This window comes from Cystoisospora suis, assembly GCF_002600585.1.
Source record: "Cystoisospora suis strain Wien I chromosome Unknown contig_1497, whole genome shotgun sequence".
NCBI lineage: Eukaryota > Apicomplexa > Conoidasida > Eucoccidiorida > Sarcocystidae > Cystoisospora > Cystoisospora suis.
The window spans coordinates 1-13,819 of NW_027154297.1; the positions used below are offsets into that span (position 1 = coordinate 1).

At 43.4% G+C, this 13,819-nt stretch overlaps 2 protein-coding genes across 2 annotated transcripts in view; one reads left to right on the forward strand and one right to left on the reverse strand.

Annotated features, from left to right (window-relative positions):
* The first annotated feature begins 76 nt into the window (after positions 1–76).
* CSUI_003387 (uncharacterized protein) lies at positions 77–4,438 on the forward strand. The gene has a single exon (XM_068063585.1). It carries the CDS (start codon positions 3,468–3,470, stop codon positions 3,984–3,986), a length of 519 nt encoding a protein of 172 aa, XP_067924438.1. The 5' UTR covers positions 77–3,467; the 3' UTR covers positions 3,987–4,438.
* A 145-nt stretch (positions 4,439–4,583) lies between these two features.
* CSUI_003388 (abc transporter transmembrane region domain-containing protein) overlaps positions 4,584–13,819 on the reverse strand; it is a gene marked incomplete at its 5' end in the record, with an annotated part of 17,170 nt that continues 7,934 nt past the window's right edge. The window contains 6 exons of the mRNA XM_068063586.1: positions 4,584–6,596; positions 7,700–7,862; positions 8,591–9,309; positions 9,883–10,042; positions 10,718–11,923; positions 12,838–13,293. Coding sequence (XP_067924439.1) covers positions 6,468–6,596; positions 7,700–7,862; positions 8,591–9,309; positions 9,883–10,042; positions 10,718–11,923; positions 12,838–13,293 — 2,833 coding nt within the window. The remainder of the gene's footprint in view (positions 6,597–7,699; positions 7,863–8,590; positions 9,310–9,882; positions 10,043–10,717; positions 11,924–12,837; positions 13,294–13,819) is intronic.

Here is a 13,819-nt window from a genome sequence, read left to right on the forward strand (position 1 = left end):
GAGTCACAACGCAGCCGTTACACGTAAAGTCGAGCCTTCATCACGCTCAGCGAACTGCCTACACTTTTCACCAGGAAATAAAGGATAACAAGTGTGTTCGCTTTGTTCTTTGACATCAGAAGGGAGTTCTCTTGAAATTCTTTTGAGCGATGAGGCTTTTCCTCACGTGTTCCACCGGGGGTGCCTTCGGAAGGTTTAGAGGCCATCTCTGCTTTTCCTAATCGAACAACTTTGCGCCGAATACGCCTCTTCTTTGTCCCATGCGTTTTCTTGTTTGAACAAAGCTTTTTGCAGTCCGCTTCTCTTCAGTCAACGAGTAGCTCGTTTTCAAGCCCTTTGGACATGAGTGCAGTAGCGCGTTCCTCTCCTGCCGCCGGAGAAACGTCCTCGTAAGTCTTGTGTCGTAGCTAGTTTATCTTTTTACCCTCGAAGCTGTATCTGGACGTAGTAGGCCTTGCCAAGTTGCTTTAATCACCTGAACCAGCTTCTTCTTCAGACTTCTTTGACGCAGAGCGTTTTACTACTCTCCGGCTATCTAAGTACCCGTGTGTTTACAACCCAGCTGCCTGCCTGGGTCTCTCTCTTGGAGCATGCATCTATATCTCTCTTGTCCAGCTTCTCCATCTCTTCTCTGTCATTTTCTCTCCCGCGCTTTCGTTTGTGTCTCTTCGTCATCCCCTTCCCACTTATAACGCGACCTGGGCTTTCTATGCTAAAGTTTTTCTCCTCTGAGAAGTTGGTTAGGGACATGCGGACCTTACTCTTTCCACTGAACGAACACTCATGGTCTTTCTTGAGAATGAAGAAACATGTAAGGTGCGAATGACCGCTGAATGAGCAGTTCCCTCTGATGTTCCTTTCATCGGAGAATTTCATCTTCGTTTATCAGTCACACCTGAAGGCATGCTGCTTGGAGGGCTTCTCTGATGGACTTTCTTCCTTTGAACTCTGCATAAGGGAATATGCTTCTTCATTCTCTTCATTCTGATTAGTTTCTCACGCGCCTTCTTCAGTTAGGTATTGTCTTCTCATGCTTTTTCATCGGCTGTCTGTACACCTTCACTTCACCCGCGGGAAGGAGGAGGGCCTTCTGTCGTATGAATCACCTGACATTGAGCGTCTCTTTGCTTACTTCTCTTTCCTTTGAATTTCTCCTCCTCCTGAAGAAGAACGGCGTATCACACCTGCTGTTGGGTTCACTAGCTAGCCCTCAAGGAGCTGTCGAGACCAACTCTCCTATTCTCTGGCTGGTTCTACCAATCCCTCCTTCATTCACAAAGTCCTTCTGCTTGCTCTTCTTTTTCTTCTTCCCCTCCCATTCTCATTCTCATATACCTTTCTTCTTGTTCTTCTTTTCCACCGACTCCACCCTTTTCTTTCTTTCTCTCTAGCTTTCTTTCGTCACTCTTATCACTATGGGGTTCTTTCTCCCAGCTCTCTTTGTAGGAGGGCTCGGTATGACACAGCATTTAGCTTCACGTGAGCTCGATGATCTCTTACGTCAAGCTGAGCAGCCCATCTTTGGCTTCTGGTGGGGTGTAGGGTTTGGCGTTTTGGTGGGGGTCTGGATCGGTTTTAACTTCGCTGGATTCTTCTCTCGGCTGAAGAACCTGACAAGTGCTGTATGTGATCTTCTTGCTCTAAGGCAGGATGACAAGGATGGAGAAGACCTAGCTTCTTCTCTAGAAGAACCCACTCCCCCAGCAAAGAGCTCTTCTTTCCCTTCTGCTCCTAGCTCGAGTAGACTTCACAAAGCTTCAGGAGGCAGATAAACTTTCTTGAGAGATGATCAATTCACACCCCTCTGTTTTTCCTGTCTTTCGATCATCGTGCGTCTCTATCTCCTTCAAGTCATGGAACCCTCTAATTTCTCTTGTGTGTGTTGTACACTGCCTTTCTCTGGGTGAACGCTAACTTGGTCGTCGACACTTTTCAGCAGAGGAAAGCCAGACTATGCAGAGGAGACCACGTGGGGATAGAGGTGAAGAGAGGGGAGGGGGGAGCGGGAGGAGAGGAGGAATTCCAAGGCTACTGTATACTATATCATGTGTGGGACGAGGTGTACATACACACATACATATTGCATGTATACATACTCATGGGTACATCTTCGTATTGCCTCTGTACCGAGCGAGGGATGCATGGTAAGGCGGGTCTGTTAGCTGCTTTTTTCCTTTGTATGACTTTTTGAGTGACTTTTTGTTTCTCCTCAGGTCTTATGACTAATAAGACAACTATCTCACCCCCCTCTTTCTTCTTCCAGATAGAAAGGATATCATACGATTCTCCTCAATGCGCGTCTCTTGGGTGTATGTACACCTACGCGAATGAGATGCGGCTCTCCTCTCGATGGTTTGTCATTTCTTTTTCAAGAGAGAGAATCGAGTTTTCTGTTTGCAGCTGTGTGACTCGAGCCACTTGATCTGTTGTTCCTCGTCCCTATTCTTAGAGGTTTCGCGCGTCGAACTTCCGCCATTAGAGTACCACAGACACTGCATATACCTCCAGTAAATACTACGTATATAGCTCCGGTTTCTTTCTGTTTATCTCAGTCAACAGACGTCGTGCAAGACTGATCCCAACGAACAGTCGAAGAGAAGGAGGAGAATCACGAGGCGGTGATGGTCTCTCTTTAGCTTTTCTCAACGCCTCGTCATATGTAACCTAGTATCTGAAGCATCGCATATGATTGAGAGGAGAGGAAGCGGATCTTTATCGACAGTTTCTGAAGAAGAAAACCTGACAATAGAGGGGAGTAAAGAGTGCATGCATCTTGGTGCAGTCCAAGTCCCATGTGCCCTTCCATTTCATTTCTATGTATCTCTCTCACTTTCTCCCTGTACAAAGGTCTATATGTTGATCTGTATAGATGCTGATATACGTGCTGTATTGATACGTATATATGTCTATGTCAACATATAGACTGAGGACTACGGAGGTTGATATCTGAGGGGACAGATAGTTATGAAGAGAGAGAGAAGTTGTGCTGCCTCCTTATCTGGACTGTAAGGTTAAGACGTCTGTGTGACTTCGAAGGTTGGTTCAAATTGCTCGGGTGTATGGGGTAGATTGAGATATCATCTTTTTCATTTTCTAGGTGGAAGATGCGACAAAGAAGGGACTTGATTGATGCCTGTTCTGGTGGTTTACGGGGATACTGGGGGAGAAAGAGCGATGTGATGATGAGAGGAGTGTCTGCATGACACCAGTTTCTTTCTCGTCAGGTGTACGTACACCAGAGAGAGAGAGCAAGCTGGTTGGCTGTACATACCGCATGCTTCCCATGTGATCCATCGAGCTATAGTGTTGTAGCTCGTGCATCTCTCGACAGAGAAGGAGAGAGAAGAGTGGAAGGTAAATAGGTATTTACTTATACATCATAGCGCCATGAGCCTTGACCATCTTGTATCCTAAATTTCTCTTCATACGTATACCACCGTATCTAGTTGCGCCATATACCTTCCTCTATGCATGTCCTTCAGATTCTTTCTCTCTCTCAACGTATATCCTTGACTCTACATAAGAGCCATGAATTTACTTGCAAGGCTACTATCCCCAAGAGAAAGATGTCTCCAAGTCGGCCTGTGCCGAGGGTTTCTTTTCTCTTTGAAATTTACTCCCGTTTTCGCTTGTACCGAGTATCTGTTCAAGCACTCATAGCAAGCATCCAACGCTATGTCTTTCCTTTCTTCTGTATCTTGCGATGGCTATCGAAAAAGTTAATTGACCCTCTTCCTCTCTGTCGTTATTCTCAGTCTCTTTCCTGTTTCATCTTCTCTGTGACGTTACCACTTCTATTTCAGATAGTTTATCTGTATGTATCACGACCTTTTTACACTCTTTCTTTGTTTCTTTCTTTCATTTTACTCCAAGTGCTAATTCATTCTAATAGGTTTTCTTTATGCCCTTCTTCCCGTACTCGAACCGGGCGACGATATCACAGAGAGACAAACAGGTCTCTTCGTCGCATCTTCATCCGATGTTGAGCTTTCCTGCCGTCTGTCTCTGAGTCTGCTTCGCCACAGAGGATGGAAGAAGAGAGAAGGTGAGAGATTGAGATAAGAGAGAGTCAGCGAGAGATCGAGATAAGAGAGAGTTTCTCCGTAACCTCCGTCCATCTCTTCGAGCGAAGAAGTCTGGCGATCTTTGAGCTGAGTGAATTGAACCAACCGCGGGGGACTAGAAATGGTTTGAATGTGAGAGACGTAGAATGTCTCACCACGCGTGATATACAAATACCTCACTTTCTCTCTTCATGGCTTCATCTTCTTTCTTTCTTTCTACGCATCAACACAACTGGAAGAGAGACAGCCGCAAACCTTTTGTGAAACTGTGAACTACGAATTCTAACAAGAGTTGAGCGGGGGGAAGATCTCAATCAGCAGAGGAGTGTACATACACCGCAGCTAATAGAGAGACTTCTAGAGCAGACGATTCAGAACGTGATGATCTACCAGGAGGACGTAAGAGACTTTCTTTCGGAATGAAAAAACCCAAGTCCCTCTCTAGTCGATTCCCAAGAAGAGGATAGTACGAAGGAGATGAGGTGTTGCTTATCCTTTTCTCGAGTTCCTTTACACTATGACCCAGACACACACCATCGTCGGTTCCTAGTCTTGTCACTACATGTCGATTCTTCAGCTTATCGCTGAACATCGGCTTCTGTCTCATCTCTGGAGAGCGCTTTTTCGCGCTGTCATTCGACGCCGATTCTCCGTATATGATATACATGCACGCTGTGCTTTAGCAATAGTATTGAAGTCGTTATAAACAAGCTGAAGAAGAAAACCTAACGACGAAATTCAAGTCAACAGAAACTGAATCGTCCGAACTGCTACATGGGTAATTCGACGTTTCGATCTTCTCGCCATTGACGAGCTGGATGGCTTGTTACCAGACACATGCATGCATAGCTTAACACACTGAACAGAAGAAAAGAAGGAGATTTTGAATCGAAGGAAAAAAGTGTGAGAGTGAACAGAGGACTGTGAGAAAGAGAGAGGATACGGCTTTGATCTAAAGAAATGGTCCTTCCGATGTTGCAAGGTGAAGCCACATAAACAATCTTCCCTCTTTGCCGTCGTGCTCCTCATCCTCTCACGTCTTACATGTCCCACCAGGTGTATGTACACCTCAACAGAGGAGATACACGCAACTTGTTACCGTACACATACACATGAGACACTCTCCCTTTCACGACACACCATTACAACACGAGTGTATCGAGGCCCCTTTTCCTGAGCTCCTCAATACATACGGTAGATTTACATGAATCTTCCTGTCTATCTACCTAAAGACAAGAGACAGCTAAGGCTCACCTCAAGATGCTCAAGATTCTGCTTCATGAAAAAGAAAGAATTGGATAACCCAAACTTCAATGCAACAAAACTCAACGATAGACAAGTTCTGATCCCGTCAAAAATCCTCTTTTTACATCGATGTGCATAGACCTACATAGATCAAGCCGATGTATATCAAGCTTGTATACCCATATATATAGATTCTACATATACATACATATATCTATAGGTATGTATATGTAGACTATGTGTATGTACATTGATTGGTGTAGCATGAGAAACAGTGAATTTCCGCATTCCTAACATCTCTGGACGAGAAGAAGAAGACGTCATTCATTCGCTACTAGTCAAGGTTTCTCCTCTGAGTGGCAGACTCAACATTTTGAGAGGAAAGGCTTCAAGATCTACCTATACCCATCACTACTGCTACTACTGCTATTACTACTATTATTATTCCACATAATCACCCTATGACTGATACACACATATATATAGGTAGATGTATAGGTGTTCGTACGACACCACCTTGTACATTATCGATCTATACACACAGTGTTTTCTCTTTCACAGAGTCAGCTATTTATTCTACATCTTCTTCATCTCCATCATCCTTTCTCCTATCTCGAGAGAAGATGTTCTTCTTTCCTTTCCTTCTCTTCTTTCCCTTTTGACCTATCTCAAACACGTCGGCATCATCTCTAATGAATTTCCATCCACTCTAGGTCATCTTCCTCTTCTTCTCTTCCTCTTGTCTTCTCTTCTCTCCACTTCTCTCCTCTGCTTACGTCTCTGTCTCTCTGGACCTGTCGATCTCTCCGCCAAGAGGATGATTGACAAATTTACACCCGAAAATAGGGCTTCGATAGAGAGAAAGAAGCAAAGAAACCCCCCCCATGTTGAGACAAGAGCTGGCGACACATCAAATGAGAGAGACAGATGGCCAGCCTCTGTCACCCTACATCCGTGCGCTTCCTTCGGGATTGATTTCTCTATGTTGAAAAAAGAGTAAAAGCAGTAGTGAAGATACATGACCTACCGCCGCTCATTGATCATATACAGCTACAGACATCTACACTGCCGTTACAGACTCCCGGAAAGCGCTTTGTATGTATATACAGACACATATTTCTATGTATACAAATATATATCCATGGAGTGATTGACAAATCATATAGATGATGAGGGAGGAGAGACTCCTGCCTCTAAGCAGAAATTTCGGAATAGACTGTTGGGCTGTCTATACAGTGCGAGGGGCGTATCAAACTCCTTTACTTCTCCATTAGCTAGTACGACAATCTGAAAGACACAAGAGAAGAAAAAGAAGAAGAAGAAAGAGTCAAATGAAGAAGATAGGAACAAGGGGTATTGAAGAAAGGAGAGAGGGAATGAATGATGGCTTGGAATCGAAGAAATGTCTTCTTCCAAGAGAAGAAGAAGATGAGAAAAAGACGAACAGAAACAAAAAGAAGATCACAAGGATAGATAGACACCTCTCATGAAATAGTAGCATCGTTTTGCATTCTTCATACATCACCAGCAAGTCCATACAAAGCTGTATGTACACCTGAAGCTCTTCCTCTCCCTATCTTCACACTCCTGTACACTTACGCCATCCTCGACAAGAGTGTGCTGAACAAGACAAAGAATAGTCAGGGCTCCTACATATCTATATATATGTACATGTCTTTATGTAAGATTGGATACATAGATATATATATATACTTATATACATAAATGACTATATACCTCTCACTCTATGTGTACAGATCCTTCAATGATAGATGGTCAAGAGAGGTGGTGTTTTCCTAGGGTGTACGCACGTCTAGGCTGCGGCATTTTCCGTCTCTGAGAATCCTCCAAGTCTCTAGCTCTCTATCTCTCTTAGCTACATGGCGAAACAAACTTTGGAGAGGCGTCGTGTGGCATAGTTGAGAACATCCGAAAAGAAGAGAAATCATTCACTAGGAAGAAGAGTCCATACGTCGACAAACCCAGAATAAACCAAAGGCAGTTTTCCCCCTAACTATACGACGATCAGAGGCATACGTCATCATATTCTACAGAGATATAGATAGGTAAAGATACATCTGACAGGTAGAATATGCATACAGCACCTAAATACATATATATATGCTTTCTTGTTGTTCCGTATGTGTCAGTTGGCATGTATGTATGACGACCATCCGCAGTAGAAAGAACAGATAAAGCTACAGCGGGAGAGGCAAGAAAGACCAGGTCGATTTGTCTGCAGTCATGGAGATAGAGAGAAAGGAGAAGACAACATGCTGCTCTCTTTCGATTTCTTTATGATCTCGCAAGAAGAAAAAGAGAAGTCTATTCACTTCAAAGACATGAGAGAAGAAGGAAAGAAGACAGACAACTCGTGCTTATGAGCTTACTCGATCATAGTCGAGAATTGTTTCGAGTCTATGAGCGATGGTGATGACCGTACAGTCTCTGAAATCTCTTCGAATTGTCTCTTGGATGAGCCTGTCTGTCAGCGGATCTACAACGGACGTCGCTTCGTCGAGCAACAGAATTTTGCTCTTTCTAAGCAGGGCTCTGAAGAAAAAGAAGAAAAAAGAGGCGGGCGCAGGATGATGATTAGTTTTCCGATCAACATGATGGGATAAGAAAGAGATCTACAGGGAGAGAGAGTCACCTAAAGCCCCGAAAGAAGATCAACTTGAGAGATGGAGAGACAAGAAAGGAAAGTCTCCTTCTTTGCACTTTACCGAGATGCAAGAAACATCTCCACGTCCTATCGACAATATGACTGACGCCTGCCAGCCGAGATCATATGCACATATATACGTGTATGGATGTATACGTGTAGCTGTGTAAGTAGGTATGTATGTATGTATGTACGGATATGTATGTATGAATCCATACGTGTAGATGTATGCATGTATATATATGTCATGTATGTACAGTACATATGTATGCAAGTACACATGCTTGTAGGCATAGGTCTCGAGCCGTTAACACGCATGACTGTGAAGATTGGATGTCTTCAAACTTCTAGACCGAGTAGTCTGTATGTATCTATTTCTATACTCATATTTATCTCCTACCTGTACATCTCCCTATCTAGAAACATCTCTATCTCCTGTCTCGATACTTCTCTACCTTTCAGCATATCTCTATCTCCTATTGATCACTCCCTCTATTCATCTATCTGTCTGTCCGCCCCGCCCCCCATCTGTGCACGTGGCTGCTATACAAAGGAGACAGGAGAAAGAGACCGCTCTCCTGCTATCATCTTTTTCTCTTTCATTCTTCTTTCATACCTAGCGAGACATAGAAGTTGTCTCTGCCCCATGGAGAAGTTTCTTCCGTTCTCTTCCACTAGAACATCGAGAGCTTTCTTTCTAAGGTTCCATACAGATTCTTCGTCGGGATCCAGCTCCTTCTCTTTATCTTCTAAAGCAATATAATAAAGATCCTCTTCTCTCCCGCCTTCTTCAAGATCATATTCGTCTTCTTCTTCTTCATTCCAAGACGATTCCTGTGTCCTTGTACTACCTGTATATACACTCCATCCATTACTACGATGATGGTATCCTCTAGTCTCTTTTAAACTTCTCATCTTCTTCGGACAAAAACCGCTCACATGATCGGTCTCCTTTCTTCTTGCTTCTATTTCTCTCCTCAGACCTTCTCTTCTTCCTTCTTCTTCTTCTTTCTCATTTGAACTGTCTCTTCTACTTCTACCACCACTAAGATCTTTAGCTGGCTCACCTCCACGGGCTTGCGTATTACTACGAAGAAATCTTTCATTCTCTAGGCGGTTGTCTAGACTCTTCTTTCCTTCAGATTTCATCTTCTTCATCTTCTTTAGAGATGACGATCGACTTAATTCACATCGGTCTTCCTCGTTGTGCATAACAAGAGAAAGAATATGCTTATCTAAATGAGCTGTCTGGACAGCCGACCAAATCTCTTCATCTGTGTGTTGGCCAAGAGCATCGACGTTGAAGCGAATGGTGCCTGAGAATAGGATCGGATCCTGACAAAGAGACACAACAGGAAAAAAGAAAAAGTTAGAATAAGAAGAAAGGACACAAAGAAAGAAAGAGATCTAGGACAAAACAAGACTTATCTTATCTTATCTATCAATCTATCTATATTCGCGGGATTATAGCGACGTCTTTGTCTGCGGGGAGCAGATTCCAATGTAGACTCCTCCATCATCATATAGATACCTCTTCCGCCAACTTCACTACCAACTAACGAGAAACAAAAACGAATACATAAATATCCCCCACATTACGCATATATACATATATATATATATATACATACATACATATATCTAAATATATATACAATAAGATCCATATCTCTCCCTCTACCTCTACGTATGTATATGCGTGCAGATGCGCTGACTCTACCGAGTGGTGGATACACATCCATCCATTCATATTTATCCATACGTACATGCATGCATACACATGATACAGTATACTCTACAGTATGTGGTTAGACGTGAACCGAAGCGGCGCCTGAGTAGTTAATTACCCAATAAGAGAAGATGAGAGAAAGAACGGAAGAAAGAGAGAGAGAGAGAAGCCTTCCTTACCTGTGGTATGATAGAGAACTTGGATCGGAGAAACCTTAGAGGTATATCTTGGGTATCGACACCATCGACGACCACCTTCCCGCCAGCTGGCTCTATAAGGCGTAGGAGTGTTAAGAGTAAAGTACTCTTCCCTGATCCTGTACGCCCTACCAATCCTATCCTACACTCATTCAGATACACATACGTACACACATAGACATACATATACGCTTATGGATTCATACATACACCATACATACTTACGTAGACGTATACTCTTATGCCTCATACCTCCATACATACTTACGTAGATAGATAGAGACATCTGTGCTACGTAGAGACATGTATATCCGATGTGACAGCAAATCAAGAGAATATAGGGGAGAAGAGACCTACTGTTCTCTCTCCATTCTTGCCGAGAGAAGGACCACATACAGACATTCAAAGTAGGAAGATCACATTCCCGAGGGGAGTTCATTCTATCTCAGTGGTCTGGAAGTACTTTCCTAAGCCTGTGAGTTGAAACCTTCATTGAGCTGTACGTACACCCCCACAGACAAGAGGCAGACTCGAGAAAGCTCGGCAACTGTTTAATCGCGAAAGACCTACATATATATATATATATATACTGTGTTATATATATTTACGAAAAGATGACTATGTACATAGATGAGTATTCTCATACATGCATACTTCTCTTTCTATAAACGAAGAGAGCCAACACATATATATATTCGTCTATATACATATTCCTACGTATACGTTTCGCAAGGATAGAGAGGCCCTTGAGGTATGCATGCATTTGTTTGAAAAGGTGGAGGCTAGCAACGTATGTGGGGGTGGATAGACGACTGACTTTTCTCCAGAGCGAAATGAAGCCGATATGCCCTTCAGAATGATAGGGCCGTCAGGTTTGTATCTCCCAACAAGATTTCTTAACTCGATTCTCCCTTCAGACGGCCATCCAGCAGGAACGAAACCCGGCGGCGCTTCATCTTCCGCCTCATCATCTTGTTCTCCTCCTTCTCTTCTTTCTCTTCTTGCTGAGAGGAGAAGAGAGTGTGTATGCGGTCTCTTGGGTTCTAAGTTCTCAGAGGGTGTCTCGTCGATGTATTCCTTCACACGTTCAACAGCTAAGATATTACTCTCCGTATCGCTAGCTGCTCTTACTAGCCAGTTGAGCTGCTGAGTGATATTAAGGGCATAAGAGATAGCTAGCCCACCTAGACCTGCAGTGACGGTCGCGGTTTTCAAGGAGAATAAGGAGCCTAGTGGGAGAAAATTGCCAAGCTGTAGAAGAGAGCCGCTTATGAAAGAAGAGAGAAGATGAAGAAGAGAAGAGATCATAGTAATCAGGAGGAAAGGAGAAGAAGCAGAGTAGCTGGTCTCTTCATTCTCGAGAGATCCTTCACTAGTAGTCGTCGTCATAGCAGAAGGAGAATAAGAGAAGGATGGATAGCCCATCGTCGATTCACTGTCTCGGGGGCTAGCCATGAAGGAACCATCATGAGGATATGAAGAAGAAGAAGAGGAGGTAGAGAAGGAAGTGAAATGAGAATTTTGATTTAGACTAGCTAGGACAGCACAGAAAGCTGTGAAGGCCACAACAGATGTCCCTACAAACTCGAGACGTAGAGCTAACCATCGATTTGACGAGACATATAAATAATAGGCCCGTGTCTCTTGGTCAATCTTCGATTCGCAAAGTCTCATGAATCTCTTCTGCTGTCGAAAAGCTCTAATTGTTTTGGTACCCTCTAAAGTCTCTGAGAAATGCTGATAGATAGGCGAACGGAGAACTGAGTCTAGGCGTTGCAACTGTCGGGATGTAGGGATGTAGTAGTTTTGGACGTATCGATAGAAGAGAAGTAGAGGAAGAAGAAAGAGAAGAAAGACAGGAAACACAAAGGAAATAGCTGTGAAAGTTGCTAAAGCTGTGAAGAATAAGTTGATATACATTGTAAACGTAGCTGGGATGGTTTCGTCGATGGTATTAACATCGCGGGAGAATCGATTCAAGAGACGCCCTACTGGCGTTGCATCGAAGAATCCCATCGGTGCGCTGAAAAGGGACAATCGACACAGAGGAAGAGAAAAGAAAACCAAGGGGCCAAACTAAGAAAGATAGAAATGAGAGAGAGAAATAAGAGAAGAAACCTGAATGAAGTCTCTACCATTACCATAGATACACCTCTGGGGGGGGTGAAGAAGATGAAAGAGAAGGAAGACACGAAAAAGAAGAACTGCAAAACACCTCGTAGTAGTTAAAAGCATAGAGAGAGCCCTATATGAGTGATATAGTGTCCTTGAGAATGTATAGGTTCTCTTGAATCGATTGTCAAACACGTGAAGACGACAATCGACGAGGCAATCGAAAGTCTAGCTAGATTCCCCGATGTTGCGACCCATACTGGAGAAGTGTATTAGTCATAACCCCGGGGAAGGTTCGTAGAAGAGAAGAGCGACTATAAGGTAGAGAAACCCAAGAGAGTCTTCTGTTTTGTGTGGCTCACGGAGATAAATTATATACATAGGTATATCCATCTGCCTATCTATCTCTATGTAAGCTTTGTATATACGACTTCTCTAGGTGTCTACAAGGGAATCCCATTAACACGGAGCTTTGAAAAGATAGCTTCACGTACCGCGTGTGCTACGTACCTATAGGTAAGCATATATACGTATACATCTCCGTCTAGATAGAACTGCATCGTACATTCTACACATATAAAGAAATATACAATCTGTCATATAAAGACATCTCTTTCACATCTCTATCACTCATCACCTTCCACCTACGACCTGAAGAAAGACGGTCATGGATCCTATTCTAAGATAGAGAGACGGGGTGATACACCGAGTGTCTCAAGAGAACTTCACGAAAGAAAGAAGGAAAGCCCCTTTCCATTCACCCATTCTTCAAGTGTACATACACCTCATCGACCCCTCACACGCCCCCTTTCCGTGAAGTCTTACTCTGTGATTTTCCGAAGAAGTCTATCATGGAAGTATCGGGCAGCTGTCTGTGCAGATCTTGCGACAGCGGTATATCCGATCATAGCAACGCATAAGTTTGAGACAGCGAGAAGGGTATAGACCAGATAGCCTTTCACGACCGATACTTCGCCTTCTTCATTGTCTCTCATTCCAAAGAGAAAAGAGAAGAGGTTGAACGTCAAGAAGACGTCATCCTGTTCTTTCGAAAGATAACTCTTCTGATAAGCCTTCCTACTACTACTACTGTGATCGGACCAATGAGACAGCCATAGATTCGCAAGGACAAGAATAGAATTCGACATAGCCAAAGAGAGAAGAACGAGAGAACACTTCAGCCATCCCCCTGCTCCTTTGATATACTCAAGATACACCGCTGTCCCTACACTTCCATGACGAAGAATTTCTTCTTCTGTTAATGCTCCTAGAGCTCGATTCCTATACATATAAAGATATACAGAAGACACAAGACGCAGCAGATAGCGAGGAGAAGAAAGGGGGTCTCGAGACTGCCCTTAATAGTCTTTGACGACGTGATAGAATAGTGAAGAAATTCCACAGCTTCAAGTTGTTCTGAGCTTGATACAAGCTACCGTCCTTCTCTATATACGGCGAAAGGAGAGAGAAAATTCATATTTTATGTCTGCATTCATACCAACTCACACGCCTACGAACCTTCCTTCCCTCTGTCTCTGTGCCTTGATAGGCAACCCGTCACATGTGTAGAGACACCGAATTGTACGAATGAATGACGAGTATACACTGGCGATGCTTGAGATAGGAGTCTCTATATCTACATAAAGGACATCTATGCACATAGACACCCCACATATACAACGCACGTCTCCATCCGTATGTCCATGTGGACGTGACGACGGAATCGAAGAGCAGAAAAGACATCGAAGAGTGAAAATACGAAGAAGTAAATCTATCTATTTTTAATCTATCCATCTCTAATCTATCT